This window comes from Rhipicephalus sanguineus, chromosome 4, assembly GCF_013339695.2.
Source record: "Rhipicephalus sanguineus isolate Rsan-2018 chromosome 4, BIME_Rsan_1.4, whole genome shotgun sequence".
NCBI lineage: Eukaryota > Metazoa > Arthropoda > Arachnida > Ixodida > Ixodidae > Rhipicephalus > Rhipicephalus sanguineus.
The window spans coordinates 27,479,859-27,496,052 of record NC_051179.1 but is presented as its reverse complement, the minus strand read 5'-3'; the positions used below and the strand labels follow the sequence as shown (position 1 = coordinate 27,496,052).

General features: G+C 44.3%; 1 protein-coding gene across 1 annotated transcript in view; it reads right to left on the bottom strand.

Moving 5' to 3' along the window:
• Positions 1-2,685: 2,685 nt before the first annotated feature.
• LOC119389673 (NADPH--cytochrome P450 reductase) overlaps positions 2,686-16,194 on the bottom strand; it is a 34,758-nt gene continuing 21,249 nt past the window's right edge. The window contains exons 10-14 of the mRNA XM_037657034.2: positions 14,559-14,740; positions 11,956-12,105; positions 10,610-10,874; positions 9,790-10,021; positions 2,686-8,285 (exon numbers count right to left, since the gene is read on the bottom strand). Of these exons, the coding sequence (XP_037512962.1) occupies positions 8,141-8,285; positions 9,790-10,021; positions 10,610-10,874; positions 11,956-12,105; positions 14,559-14,740 (974 nt within the window). The 3' untranslated portion in view covers positions 2,686-8,140. The remainder of the gene's footprint in view (positions 8,286-9,789; positions 10,022-10,609; positions 10,875-11,955; positions 12,106-14,558; positions 14,741-16,194) is intronic.

Here is a 16,194-nt window from a genome sequence, read left to right as displayed (position 1 = left end):
ATGCAAATACGGAGTGGGTAAGTTGTGCGCATGTTGCCAAACGTGTAACCAGCACGCTGCTCGCGGTTCCTGCCATCTATGCTGATGCTATGCGCAAGTTTCTAATTACGACGTGCAGCGCGTGTTCTCGTGTGAACTTGACAAAAATCAAATGCTCAACAAAATGAAGCTGCATGGGCTGTTCCATCTTCATCCACAGTTCACTATCGAAAGCTTAACTGGTATTATGTAAACTCTACTAATCAAATTCGTTCTGCGGCTTCAAGGAAAAACTACTTCAACATTTAATGTTCCTACAGACTTGGCTGGAATGTTCCAAAGTTACTCTGTATCTATAACATGAACTCTATTCCACATAAACTACATGCAGGCACATTGAATCAATTATATTTTATTTATTTATTTGCAACTTATATCGGGCTTGAAGATCAAGCAAGTGTAAAAAATTGTGCTCTTATTTTGAATCTTTATTCATCAATTACCCTGCAGCGACAAAGGTGCTACAGCTGGGTTTTACAACATGGAATAAAACACATCTTCGTTCACACTTTGCCCTTGCTTTTCAGTCAGCCTGTTCCACTGGTTAATTGTTGGGACAAAAAATTGAGTTAGCGTACATGTTTGTCTTGGCAGGGTACTGCAGGATTTTCAAATCATAATCAATACGCACTGAGATGTAATGAACTTTCTTTATGTAAGTTTCCTTGTTATTTCCAGTTTTAGTATAGTAAATTGAATATAAAAATTTAATCTCAGTTTATTACGAAGGGTAGAAAGGGATTCCCATCTATGTTAAGCCTTCATTGCAGTGCAGCTCTCCCTCCTTTCGTACTGCCCCAAGATGTAGATTGGTTTTGTTTACTTTACGCTCTAGAACATCAATGGAGGTTACTTCGGGGGGTCCCCTACAACAGAGCATACTCCAAAATTGGTCGAACACAGGTAACATATGCCAAAAGTTTTAAATTAGCATGTGAACATCGCAGGTTTCTTTCAATATCCTTGCCTATTTAAGATGGTATTGTTCATTGATCAATAATAATGTCTACTCATAATACAGCTTCTGTTCTGCTTGGCTACAAATTTCGCGATAAACTTAAATGGAATGGCTACATTGGCTACTTGCAGCTTGGGTTGTGGCTCCTTTTTTAAATCCACCCAATGGCAACTCTGAATGGAAGTCTTATGCAGGCACTAAAGTCCCTAGATTTTTCACTTTTACTTACGAAATGAAAAAAAATTTAGGGACTTTAGCTGGCACCAACCCAGCCTCTATTTTACTTTTATGTCGCCACTTCCGGCAGGCCGGCGAGACACAGTAAGAAGAACAGAAGGTATGCTAGAGGAGTTTACCATGGTTGGGAAGCGCAGAAAGAGAAAGAAGCTAAGTGATGATAAATAAAGCAAGCCATGTCATGCACACCAAGTAGTTTCCTTTATTGTAGGAGACTGTAAAGTACACATTCTACGGCTCTGCAAGATACACAACCAGACCCTCACGTGGACATCCGTGGGAGGGGTTGCCCTCCCACACAGGAATTTCGGATATTTTTATTTTTAGTAGAAATAAGCTACACAGCTTAATTAGCACGCTCCGGTCCTGCATATTCGCATGAAACGGCCTTCAGGATTGCCAGCCCACTTTGCACGTTACACAGGACTAATCTTGCCGGTCATGTCATGGCATTGAAAGAAAAGCTGCCTGTGCTGGAACCTCCCCCCTTTCCCCTGCGGATGCAACCCCTGCAAAAAGTTCTGCGGACGCCCTTGGACGCACACCAACACCAACAGATACAGACGTCTTGTAGGTGTTGAGAAATAGTTGAACAAGGAATGCCCGCTGGAGATTACGTCTCAACTAGACCACTTGTTGTCAGAGCAGAAAATGAGAGCAACTGACAGTAGCCGCCCTGACAAAGACAAGTCCTCTTTGTGGAATGTTGGCTCTAGTGGCATTCCGTGTTTAACCTCACAAGGGCAGTAATTCGGGCTAGTGTGTTGTTCATGCTCCTAATAAAACAGTGCAAAAACAAAGGATGTATACGTATGTCTTTTTGTGTTCATCTGTTGTTTTTGTCCTGTTCAACCATTTCTCATCAATATCTTGCCCTTAACGTCTGAATTGTAGTGATCTTGTAAGTAGCATACGAGCTTAAAGAGCATACCAGTGGTCCTAAGTGAATATAAACAGTTTGTCTGGGCTCCAGTAATCCACACAGAAGAGAATGGTACCGAATATAATGCATGCAAAAAGCCTACATGCATTTTCACTGCCTGTAATATGTAGACACCTGCTAGTGAACATCACACCAGGTCTCAATCTGCATAGTAGTGTCATGCCTATGAATCACTAAATTTTAGCTCTAATATGGAACTTTGATGCTGTGGATCTAGCATGAAATTAAGATGTTCATTATCAGCTAAATGGCACCTGGAAGTGCTTAGAAATGCAGGAGAATGATGCCGCAACATATCACACATATTGATTTGTCGCCCAAAATACCGCAGTGCCTGCAAAACTGCAGTGAAGCGTCATTTTGCCCAACTAATACTTCAAGCCAAATCTTGAGGCTTTTAGCTTGTACCCTGGACATTTGTTGAATTTCATGTCAATTATTAATCTGTTTTGAAATAATCTGGAACACAAGCATGTGTGCAAGCAATAATGAAAAAAAAACTCACCGCAATGGAAGCGTGGGCTTTATTTAAACAATGTACCAGACCAAATCTAAAATATATTTCTCCCTAAAAAACATTTTGTACATGATAGCAAATATAAAATTCCAAAAATTTAATATTGCAATGTCAGCATGAAAGACCAAAAAACACAACAGGTAGGTTTTCTTAAAGCCATTCAGGTCTTCGAAGAAAAAAAAGGTACAAAAATACATCTCTAAAAAATGCCTCACTTCTAGGAGCCAAAAACACATTTGGCAACAACAATTACACGCATCGCCAGACGCATGCAGTGCACCACCAACAATATCTTGGTACATGCATGGGACAGCTGAACCCGAGGCACATTTCAGGACATAGCTGTGAAAACAGCAAGTGAACTGCGCTTAGGCAGAGTTACGAAGGCACTTAATGAAGTGGAAGTGTAAAGGCCCAATGATTATTATGCGAAACGATACACCTGTCTTCACAGGCAACACACAGTGCAAGACGAGAGTGACACTACAAGCCAGTGTCATTTTTTCTTATGCATGCAATTAAAGGGAAGCTAAAGGCAAACGTTAAGTCAATAATTTAGGGGGCTTTTTATGTGCCAAAACTACAATTACGAGGCACCCTGTAGTGGTAGACTCCAGATTAATTTTGACAACCTGCAGTTCTTTTAACATGCACCTAAATCTAAGTACACGGGTGTACTTGCACTTCACCCCATCGAAATGCAGCTGCCGTGGCCAGGAATCCAACCCATGTCCTCAAGTTAGCAGCGAGACACCTTACCTGCTCTGCTATCCCAGCAGGGGTGCAAATGTTAACATAATTCAATTTTAGTAACCTCACAGCACTTTCATGCCAGGAAAAAGACTTAGCTGCAAAGAGAATAACAGCTCAAGAAGCTGCATTTTGCTAGGATCCCCACCATGATAACCCACAGTGAGCAAAGAATTGTAACACTGCATACGTTATCACCACCCTTTACTGCCATCTATGCAAAAAAATTAGGCCGGAGAACAGTTGCTACATTATTTTTTAACATAAATGCAGCCAGAAACCAAACCACATCAATTGGATGTGGAAGTTTCCACTCCTTGTAGTTAGCATGAGCTCTGCAATGATATTTATTATCGGTGGGTGAGTACCAGAAGCAATATTGTATGACGACGCGTTAAGTCATTGGGTTAGCACTAAAATGTCCAAAAAAACGTCTGAAGTTGTGTCTCGAGACTACTTTGATTCCTCACTCACTAAAGCTCTGTTTTCATTACTGCCCTAAAGTTTTTTAACATTAACCGATCACTTTAACTTGACTTAATTTTTGCCTTTAATGTCCCTTTAAGCAGTAGCAGCTACTACGTGAACACATTTATTGGAGGTCCTGTGTGTTTGAATCTTGGGCACAATTTAGCACTGTGGTCTAACAACCTCTCACACAGCAGCAACGAGAGCCTCCGTAGTGAAGGGCTCCAGATTAATTACCATGCGAGGTTCCTTTATGTGTACCCAATGTATGCAGTTCATTGTCTGCGTGTACTTGAACAGTAGCTTCAAAACTCATTGCATAGAACTTGGTGGTAAAGCTACTTCTCAAGTATATGAAGACATAGAACAAGCACTTCTTTTTTTCCCGTGTATTACAGTACCTTATCAGAACTAGTGGTGCACAACTTTATGTAAAGCTACTCCATGAATGTGCCAAGACACAGACACGTTAATGTGTCCACGCAGTTACTGCCTAATCTCTGTGTGCAGGCTTTATCTTTGCATATGTATCTTTGCAATGTTAGCTTTGAACCAAATAGCTCGTGAAAGTGTCCTGAAAAAAAAAAAAGAAAAAAGGCAGCTACAACGGGTTTGTTGAAACGTAGCACTCGCAACTCCCAAAGTTTACACTAATGTATGGGGTGCTACTTGTATCACGGTAAGACCTAAAGGAAGCACCTCATTTAGCACTTTTATTTCATCCTGAAGACAGTTACACTCTTTGAGGAGTGCTTTTTGTACCAAAACAGTAATCATCATTTGACTTGCCTGCATTGCTTTGTTGAAAACTCTGCGCTTGCCACTTTCCTATCAAGAATGCCACGCTACGCCAAAGCCTTGCACACCATTCCCGACCATAAAGTATTGAGCACGTGGCATTAAAGCAAGGAAAGGCACGCAATATACACAATACTGTTGTGGGACGAAAAGATGCCCAAAAAGGTGCAAATGTTTCTGAGAGTGTTGAGGTTGGAGGATGAACCTATTACGTAACCTTGTACGGTGTTCCGATACCAAACGTCTTCTTGTTTATTTATTTTTGTACTCCAAATTACTAAACCTCTCGTCGGCACGTGAGGAAGCTGTTCCGCTTGTAATACTGGGAGACAAAAAATTTTAATAAGCAAATGAGAAGTTTCTGGCTTCAAATTGTACGAGCCACATTCAGTGCTCCAGACAATGAACGAAGCACTTTTTCCCAACAGTCACTGTGTGTTCAGCACACTGCAGCAGCACTGTAGAAATGCCCAATTTGCCTAGAAGAGTCCACTGGCGACGCTGCACTTTAACTCATCACATTACTCTCGAAACTTGAGCTGCAGTGGAATAAATACAAAATGTCACGGAGGAATGTGCGCACTGGCCAAGAGAAGTCACACGTAACACTGCTGCACCTCTTGCTTCGCAAATGGTGTCCAAGATACGAATGCATGCATCGTTCATTTTCAACATGCAGTGCACTCTTAGGTCGCATAACTGTACAGAGCCAATTGGGTAAGATGTACATCCGAGATGAACAGTGAAAAATAATAAACAATAAAAAGCAGGAGGGGAACTTTGTTAATAAAAGTTTGTTAACAGATAAAAAACACACTGAGACAACAATGGGTGCACATCTTGGAGAGCACCACAGTTTCACATCACACCGGACCTTCAAGGTCGCAATCTCATTACAGCAAAAAGGAAAAAAAAAACGGAGCAAACACTATAGAAGGCACGATACCCACAACCTTGAATTATTTGCCGAAGTTATGTGCTCCATTGCCTGCAAAGCTAAGCACATTCATTACTTGGTAAACGGCAGTTCAATACTTGAGCATGTGGCTGCAGATATAGAATTTTAACACACTAGCTGATATGTTATGATGAAATTAGCACTAGGAAAGCATTCAGGCTATCTGCATAGCCAAAGATAAAAGAGCGCCTCTTACATGGGTCTTGTAGAGGCTTTTAGCAGTATGTTTCAAATAGCAGATGCCATGGGTGTGGCGCCATCTAGTATGATCCTATAATAGGCCTAGCTAAGCCTAACATGGCAGATTGGTAGCATGCACTGGAAAGTGGTGCCAATGTCAATTTTACCAAGTTAGATCAGACTGTCAAATCGCATTTTATGGTCAACACTTTGCAAATGCAATGAAGCCGGTATTTAATCCAATGAACGCAGTCTGAGGTTTGCACAATGGGTGCTGCCACATTTCCCACTAGCAACAGTAGCTCAAGCAAATTTTTAGAAAATATTGATGTGCGCACAACATTTGCAAAGCCCATTACAGTTTTCCCAGTTTGCACACTGTCAATCTGCCATGCTGCGTACACTGCGCTAGCATAGTACAAAAAACTTCCGCAAATGTTTAATGCTTTGTTTGTCAACATCATCATCACAGTATCGCAAATGCATTTTGCCTTACTTTAAGATATGAAGCAAGCACTAATGAACTTTTTTTTAGAAAAGACCCAAGCAACAGAGAAAATTCTAAGATGATGCATTCCCCAAAAGTCATACACTGAGAAATTTTCTTACATCACATACTCAACAGTTTAAAAATGCATATTCTCAATTAACTATGCGTCAATAAGACTAAAAAGTTATTGCATCGCTGCACTGCAGGCACTTAGAGTTGCATGCGCATAATGTAAAAAAGCATCGTCAAATACAGAATTATCGCAGTTTAGTAGGTAACATGACGCAGGCATCTGAAGTATGTCGAACTTATCTATTTTAGAGCTGCGCATGGAGCAATTTGTGCTGTAATATTTTTACACTGAAAAGTAGGCATACATGTTGCAACACAAAAACGTACACAATGCATTCTGTACAAACGCAATGGCTTGCACTCATAGCTAGTAGTAGGAATTGACTGATGCTACTTCGACAAAGTGCGAAAAGGTAAATACTTCATAAAAAAAAAGCACAGGATGGTTAAAAAAATACAAAGCATAAAATTTCACTTATTATTCAAGCCACAGTGCCCTAGCACAAAAGGCATGCCAGAGCACTGTCCAAAACCTTACATGAAAATTAGACACATGCACAAAATAAAAATTTCTGCCATCTGCGCATGCGTCACAATGACGAACAGGCCTGCAAAATTAGTCCTGCACTGAAATGCAGAACAGTCAATTAAACATTGTCGGTTAGCATATCCATAGGGTTTAATTAATGGCTAAAAGTAATGGAATGCTTAGAGGAATACTAAACCATCTTACGGCATTGTTCCAATGCTCAGAGCAACTACTACCCAGGAGTTACACTCACAGCTTTGATTCAAGCGGTATTAACGTGGCCCAAAAGAGCACCAGGCTGTGTAAATACAACATTCTTTGAACATCATGGCATTAAGCGCACATATATTACAAGCGAAGGACACAATGAAAATGCGATTACAGACATTTCCATGTTCTCATACGAGACCGCTATGTTACGCGACTACCACACAACATGCTCCAGAGCTGCATTCCTGATCCATCACTTTCAGCAACACTTTCACTTTTTCAGGCACACTGATTCACGAGAATGTACTCAATGTCACAACGTGAAAACGACACTGACAGCCAGTGCATTTACCTACCCACCTCTTTCGTCCCGTCGAATTCTGCAAAGCAGCTTTGTGCACTGCAAAAGTAACCGACATGAAAGTGATCAAACAGGAATGCAATCAAGCGGTTTGCAACCAACGCACACCAGCAGGCTCTTCAACAACAACAAGCTGGGGAGAACACTGCACGAAAGCAGACAGAAGCAACACAGAGACAGCAGCTCGGTCGGGACGAGAAGCAGGGATGGAAGACGCACAAACACCGCACCGCACGAAGACAATGGGACACGACCAGCGTGGGACCGGGAATGTGCGTGTGAAACTGGGGTGGGCTCGTGTGCGTGGGCGCCGCCGCTGCTGCCAGAGCTGTGGCTTGTCGGACTGTGCGGTGCACCGCCCTCACTGGCCTGGCCTGCGAACTGACTACCAATGCCACTAAGCCACCGAACGCAGGGAAGTGGTCTCGGGGAGAGACTGCGGCCCCAGTCACCGGAGGAACAAGGAGGAGCACGCGTCATCATCACCGCCACTACAGTGTCCCAGGACAACAGTCTCCCGGCGGCAGCGAGGAAGAGGCCTCGCGACAACGAGCAGGGCACGGCAACGGTGGGTGGTGGCACGCCCCGCTCTGCCCGGTAATGACTTGCTAGGGTGGCCGCTGGGCGGCATCAACTCCAGACATCAGCCGAGTAGCGCCGCTGCGACTCCATGCGCTTGAGGTAGGACACTGCCTCATCTTCCGTCATGTTGCCGTTCTCGCGGAAGATCTCTAGTAGGATCTCGTGCACGTCCCTTGCCATGTTACGTGCGTCACTGCAAGCGGGGAGGCGAAGAATGCAGACCCATCAGAGGCATGCGCAAGTCTCTCTTTCTCTCTACCTCGTAGTACTTCCATACTTCCCTATCCCTTTCCCCGCTGTAGGGTAGTATAACAGTTTTTCTAGACTGGTTAACATCACTGTCTTTTCTCTCCCTCTCCCATTCCTTCACTTTGAGAAAAATATCAACTGTCACTGGAAGTGCCCAACATTAGTGCTTACGGAACTGTCACTGGAAGTGCCCAACATTAGTGCTTACGGAGCTATAGACAATTTTACAGATTTGCAATTTTACAGTGCCACTACCTTGGGCCAATGACAATGTGATTTTGTACATTAGCAAATAAATGAACAGTACTACTACAGTAGTGTTGCGAGCATGAAAACGGCTCTACAGATGCACTTGTGTCCCGTGACCTTTTTAACAGAATATCATGACATACAAAACTAAAAAAAACGTTCATGTAAAAGCCCAAGACTGCGGTACCATGAATCTAAAATAAAATCGTCTGTAGGTTCAATTTCGCACGCATACTGTACTTCTAGAGTGTTAGAACAGAGATAAGAGTGGAAGATAGTCCCTGGCTCTAGTGCTCTCGGAAAATTGCCCTTACCCGTTGAAACAATGACACCCGGGTTGAAACAATGACACTGAGCAAGCAGTGAGGCATTCACTTCCAGCAGCATAATTTTTGCTTGTTAGCAAAGGTAAAACGGTACAACCTAGCCATTAACAACAGACTCCAGAGGCTTAAGAATGATGGCCACTGAATGAGTAATCCTGAAGCAAAAAATTTTCAGCGGAATTCCTTTACAATGATGGTTTAATCATGCGAGAGTATCTGCACAGCACAAATCATTCAACTTTACCATAACTTCTACAACTTTCCACAAGTCGTCCAACTTTACCACAACTGAGTGAGCGAAGTGTCATGGCGCACCTATTTGGCTTAGTTTCTCCTGCAGCCAAACACACCGCACGTCTCTAGATACCTTCCATCCAGACATGTACAGTTAGCGTCAAAAGTTTAGGGACCACGAGGCACAAGAAAAAGCTACCTATTCCCTCTGCTTCGGCACGCAACCTTCAATACAGATTTCCAGCCTGTTCTAAAATGCGCTAACAACATGTGCTCTGCACTTCGACCGAATACAGTCGCAAATTGCTGCGAAATTCAAACTTTTCTCAGACCTAGTGGTCCCTAAACTTCTGACGCCGACTGTACAAGCTACGCATGCCCATTGATATCGGGACAGCATGGCGGTGATTGTACTTCTTCGTTCTGTTGCATTCATTCCCGCCTACTCTACACTGTCGACATGCCATCATGGATAGACACTTGCCACTCTTGGCTTTTTCAAGGAACCATACCTTGGTGCTCAATCTTCCTAAATCTTTCTACGTGGTCGTTGTATGCAGACAACACGGGCGGATCAAAGCGGGGTAGGACAGCCAAAGAAATATTCTCGCGCTTAAAAAACTTTTTTTTTTCACTCACCCACAAATGTAGAAGTGGCCATTCTTCTTGCCAATGAGGTCCCAGACCTCATCCTTGTTCTGGCGCAAGAGATGTGTCACGTACACTTTGTGCGGTTGGTCTCGCGAGAAGGCAAGGTATAACTTGGTCAGTGTACCGTTTGCCAAGTACTCCTCCAGCTCCTCCTGGTACAGGTAGTCTTCTGCCTTCTTGCGGCAGCCAAAGTAGAGTACAGCTTCACCTACAGGCTTGCCTGCAATGGCCATGCAGAAACAAAGAGAGCATGTTTAACCAGGACGCATGTGCCAAGTGTGAAGCTTAGAATGCATGGCCAAGTACAACAGTGCCAAATGCTACCAACGACTGCGTTGCTACAGCTATTATGGTGCAGAATTACGTTATCTGGATGGCCTCCACAATCGTTTTTGCCAACCCAGGCAATCTTGGAGGCCAAAGTATTTTTGGTGTAATACTGCGCTCCCATACAAGAAGACATGACTACCTTACAAGTCATAAAATGTGCATTCAATCCTATCGGAGGCATTGCCGGATCATGAAACCTTGGGAAATAAGCTGATAAATATCGCCTTTGTCAACGCATTATAATAAACACAAAAAGAGGTTAGAATGTTAAGAAAAAGTAGCCCGTCTTTCGACATTGATGGCTGTCTGGAACTACGTACATGAATAACACTTGGCTTAGCTTTTTACGATAGCGTTGTGATAAAGAGGCAGGCCCGATTCACCATTTTCAAGAAATCGTGTCAGGGCGCTTTTGAGACAAGCCAGATGGATCTGCACTTGAGGAAAGAAACACAGACGCCGAAAGGGCACCACTTGCCTTCACGGCGAAGGAAATCCCTCTCCTGGATGAAGCCACGGAATGGCGCCAAGCCCGTGCCGGGCCCCACCATCACGATGGGAATCTGCGGCCTCGAGGGCAGCTTGAACTGTGACCGCCGCACGTACACGGGCAGCGTGGGCTGTGTGCCGTTGTCGGGTCGTTTGAGTGCAAGCCAGCCTGTGGCCACACCGTGGTTGATGCGCTTGGTCGGCGTCTCATACTCCACTTTGACAGCTGTCATGTGGATGCTGTCTGGATGCACCTGTGGAATGCGAAAGACTGTCATGCACGCTGTTCTAGCTGACAGGATTGTAAGAAAAGCCGGTGGTACAACGTGCTTACTTGGTCCGATTATCATCCTGCAATAATTTACGAGTAAAATGTTAGTATTTCAGAAAAATGCTAAAAAAGTTAAATCCTGAACAAGCCCACCAAGACATGTAGCGCATTTCAGTGCCTAGGTACATAAAAACAATGCTACTGATAATTGCAAAAAACTGACAGAAGCCTGCCAGACGCGTGACTATCCTGGCTTGGCTGCCTATAGATTATCTAAAGCTGCTAGTATCAACAGTGTTTTTGTGGATTATTAATGCTCCAAAACATTGCTGCACAATGTCATATGATCTATGCTTGGGTCACATGTCAGCTCTACTAATGGTAATGATACATATTTCTTTTACAAAACAAGAGTCTAATTACCAAAACACTTTTTTTTTTTGCAGGACGCGTTAGAAGAACAGAGCACTGGGTGAGTTGGTAATCCATTGTGAGGGGCATTTGCGCAAAAAGCCAGGGACATGAAGGAAAGAAAACACGAGACAAGCGTTTCTGACAACAACATTTTCAGTTGATAGTCTGCGCTTGTCTCCTATTTTCTTTCTTTTGTGTCCCTGGTTGTTTGCACAAATGCCCCTAACACAGGATGCTTCTTTTTGTGCCTCGGCATCTGCTTGTGACTGTTCCTGAGCAGTTTGTACAGTTCAATAGAATCGATCTAAGCGCCATAGTTGAAACAGCACCGGGTCACACACTCGAAGTTCACAATGCACACTTATTAACCTAACTACCAGTTGAAATGAAGAGCAAGCATTGCCAAAGTTGCAAAGCATCACATGAAATAGTGTTGACATATTGTGAAAACAAAGACAACAAAAAGGCAGAAGGTACAGTTAACTAACTATTTAGGCATATTTGGATTCCATCCTCCCAGGAAACCGTGGCCTTCGTAATAGAAGGTGACGTTGACTTTTATACAAGCGTAGATCATAACAATTAGCTGGGAATAAAACCAATTGCTTTACACTCGGCATCTCATCGCAACATCAATGATGTGACCTCACCTTTGGTGATGACGATATGGAGTAGTATCGAGCCTGCAGCCTGGGCATAAGCTCGAGCAGATGGTCCAGGGGAGGACGTGCTGATGGCAGGTCCTCCAGAATGTGTACGACGCTGCGGCAGTCGTTGAGCACCCACTGCTTGTACAGGCTCTGCAAAGAAACACCCGTCCAGAGGGACCTTTGTCAAATAGGAAGACAAGGCAGCATAACAGCACTGTAATAAGTCTGTAACTTGGGGTGGTTGGTTGTAATCTACGTTCACGAGGCAGTGCACCTACACGCAAAGAAGGACTGTGAAACAGTGTTGTAATTTGTGAAGGACCAAACTCTAATAGTTGTGAATTCAGTGTTCTCTTTCGTAGTCCTTCTCTGTAAGTGCATGGGTGCACTCCCATGTGAACAAGCTCTACAAGCATTTCCAATAATGAGAACTAGTTACAAAAGCAAAAACCTGTAGGTTCTTGAATGCAGTGTGCGCTCACACACACTGCATGTCTCAACCAGGCTGCATAAGCCTGACTTCTACATAGGCTGTGAATTAGATTTTTATTGCTTTCTATTTTTCCTGTTTACATACATACATATGCTTACATTTGTAGGTGATGGCAGTTGTGTCCCATTACTGCCGCATAATGTCACATGCAGACAAACACGCAACAGTTCAGATACTACTTTAACATAAATGCAATAGCTCTGCAGTCAAGGTGACTGAACCTATGACGGCAAAATGAAGATCATAATCTTGGAATATGGCAACCCAAACACAGTAGCCTCATGGCATAATTTTTTTTCATGTAACAAATAATGTGCAGAACTGCTTCTCAGTACAGTCATGAAAAAATTATCCCAAATAATCCAAACAAAATGCATTTCTGAACTTCTTTTGGTCTACGAGACAAATTGTAAGTTGCAGTTGACGTATACAAGATCTCATGTGGAAGTGATCCACCGCTTCTAGAAGAATGTGCTCTTCACTGCACTGTTGTTCAGCACGCAATTTTGTGTGTTATCTTGTTTCATTTCTTGACCACGCATGAACAAGAAAGAGCTAAAGTACAATGGCCCATAAAAGCTACTGTGACTACGTAGATATGCAGGGGTGAGTCGGTTGAATTGGGAGCAGATTTTGCAGCAGAAGAACCTTGATTTGGAGCAGTCAGCGGCATTTAATGTGTTGTCTTAGGAACTCGAAAAAACATATCTGTACCAACTTGAGGGAGCAAGTACATATTTTAATTGGCTTAGAATACACTGCAACAGCCTCTGGAGAAAGTTTTTTTTAACCATTATCGTGAGGTATGAACTACACTACCTTTTTACAAACAATGTGACCTATCTAACCTGAGTAACAACCATATGAAATAACTGAAAAAGGTTCTGCAAACAAGGTTCACATTTGAAGAAAAAGAAAAAAAAAACATCACACTTCACAAGAATAAAAAAAACATGATTGCACAAGAATTGTAGTTTTACATAGCCGTAGGCCTTTCCTTAAGGTCAGTGATATGATTTAGTAGATCACTGCTTTGGCTTTCTGTAGGTCTGCTCATTTCTGTTTTCAAGGTTCCCCAGAGCTTCGTGTAGATAAGTGTTCCACTTTGTCAGGAGCTATCTGCTCGGTAGTGTGGGTGACGTAGCATCAAGTGTACTGCACGCTTTTAACAGGTGACAACGTAACCACACTGCCACCTCATCCATAGCACGGCGCAGGCTCGGAGAAACCTCGCCGCATTGACACTATCTCGTCAAACGCATGCGTATAGAAGACTTAAGTTGCAAGTGTAGCGCCGTTGTAAGTGTACTGCAAGCTTTTATTAGGGAATGACACAAACACACTTCACAACAGTCCACTGCCGCCTTGTCATGCAAAATTGCTGCAGCATCGCGAACATGCATCCCATGCAGGAAGCTAGTCGTCGCCACACTGACACAAGGTACTCGCCTCACCCAAGCACGGTAAGGAGCAGTGCGGTATGAACACTCCCACGGTAAACATACAGCACCATCAACACGCAAACCGTAGCAACCAGATGAACACTCTACGCATGACAAAGAACCCGAGAGTCAACTCCGCTACTCATGCCACTCAACAGCTTTCGCTACGCGAGAGTGGCACCCTAACGAGAAGCAAGCAAGCTCGGGGCACGGCAGCGGATTTTTTACAACGCAGAGGAGATTACGGCGGCACCAATGTTCATTAGAAACATTAGAAGAACGCATAGAAGAGACACACTTGGGCACGTCTATGTGTTCTGCAAGCATCTCATTTTCTTGGTATCCCTACTAGGCGCTGCTTGGAAAATCAAGTTGCCACTCTGCCTTTTTTCCCCACTGAAGCTGACGTGGTCACCAAATTCTTGCTTTTGGAGGTGTTTTGGAGCAGTTTGGTGCAATTTTTACGATTTTTTATGCTTTTGGAGCAGCTTGGCGCAGGAAAACGGAATCGTATCCAAAATGTGCAACATGCGCAGCTGTCTCACCCCTGGATATGCATAAGACGTATTCACTGTCTGACCTACCATTGCCACGAACTTCTTAATGCAGCTAATTCAGCATTATAGAGACAATATAAAAAAAATTATTTTTCACTGCTTGGGGCTTACCTTTCCTTCATCAGAAGAAGAGCTCATCATCTTCAGCTTTTTCTTCTCCTCCTCGTCGGTGGCATATTCGGAAATTTCCTTCAAGACGTGTGTCCTAGGGGGAGTGGTGATGTCTACGTAGTACAGCAGTGCAGTTCTGTAACTACATGGGCAGGGAAACGGATGTTTCTTGGAGCTGTCCTCTGAAAAGCAAAGTGCAGCACAAATGAATGAGTACTTCTCCGTTTGTCCTTCTTCGCTTGTCTCAGTTTCTCACACTCCTCTTATTTTTAACATGAATTACCAACGTGCCTAAATCGCCACCTTCCACATACTCTAGACCCTGTAGCGTGCACGTATCTCACAGGAGTACGGCCACTAGCGTGGGTTCGGACTTAGCGAGCCACAGGGCCGCGTTTGCCGTCGCCTCGCGTGAACTAGCGCGCCACTGCACACGTACGTTCGAGCGCAAAGGCGCCGAGCGCAGCGCGGCAAGTACACAGTTCTGCTCTCGAGATCCGCAACACTTTATTGCCTGCGGCAACACCACAAAACGCAGTACAACGCCCGCTCCCAAAGGCAGCGGGAGAAGCAAAACAGGCTTCACCACGCCACGGGCGAAAATACAACACAAAGGGTGCCGCTAGCACGTCTCCGCGGGCAAAGGGCTCACGGCGACACGCCGCTGAGAGAAAACGGGTCCCTCGCGACTATGCTGCGTACTCTTACGATCCGCGACCACAGGGCCCGATCGCTCGAGTGAGGGCAAACTCCGCTCGCGTTGGCTTCGATAGGTACAGTTTCGGCGTAGTATGACCACGCGCGAATGCACCGCACCGCTCTTCAGCCTAGCGTTCGGAAAAGGACAACGTAAGGTAAGCGCTCACCGCTGGCGCAAGGCACCGTTAGCGAACTCCGTCCGAGCGAGCCCAAACAAAGGAGCCGACGGACGGGAAAGAAAACACATGCTTACCCTACGAGGTCCAGAGAGAGTCTCTCTCGCCGCGCAAAACGTCTCGCGAGACTCGAACGCGGCGCCACCGTCGAGATCCGGCGCCGGGGTGAGGGGGTTCAACGTCACCCTCGCTCGCCCAGCGCCGTGGGACGGCGGAGGAGGGGAGCGTCATGATCGGACATGAGGATGGCAGAAATAGGCGAAAAACCCGCGCAATGACGACGGGCAAGCCTCAATCCCCACAACCCAAGGTTTAAGGTTGGGCTAGTTGGTAGTCCATCTTCAACAAACAGCACAGAGCAGACAAAGAAGGGAACAAAGACAAGCGCTTTGTTCCCTTCTTTGTCCGTTGTCCGCACTGAGGTGCTTGTTTAAGAAATCTAGACCCAAGTTGCAGCAAAGTGAAACTGCACCGACAATACAACGCAAGGTTACACAACACAAAGCAACACTTGATTTAAGGTGCAACGCTCAAAGGATCTTTTCTTGGAGCTGTCACAGCCGTGATTCACATTAAACGAAGCTTGTGATTTCCATCTGGTTCTAGGAGCAGACGTTAAATAACAGCAGCCTCTTCTCAAGCACACACAAATTTTATTGATTTTCGATGCAGCCTTGCACATCAAAGTGCAAAAGGACACGACAGTGTGTGCGAATTTCCATGCATGGAAATCGCTAGCATCTTTATTCAGCTCCTCTTTG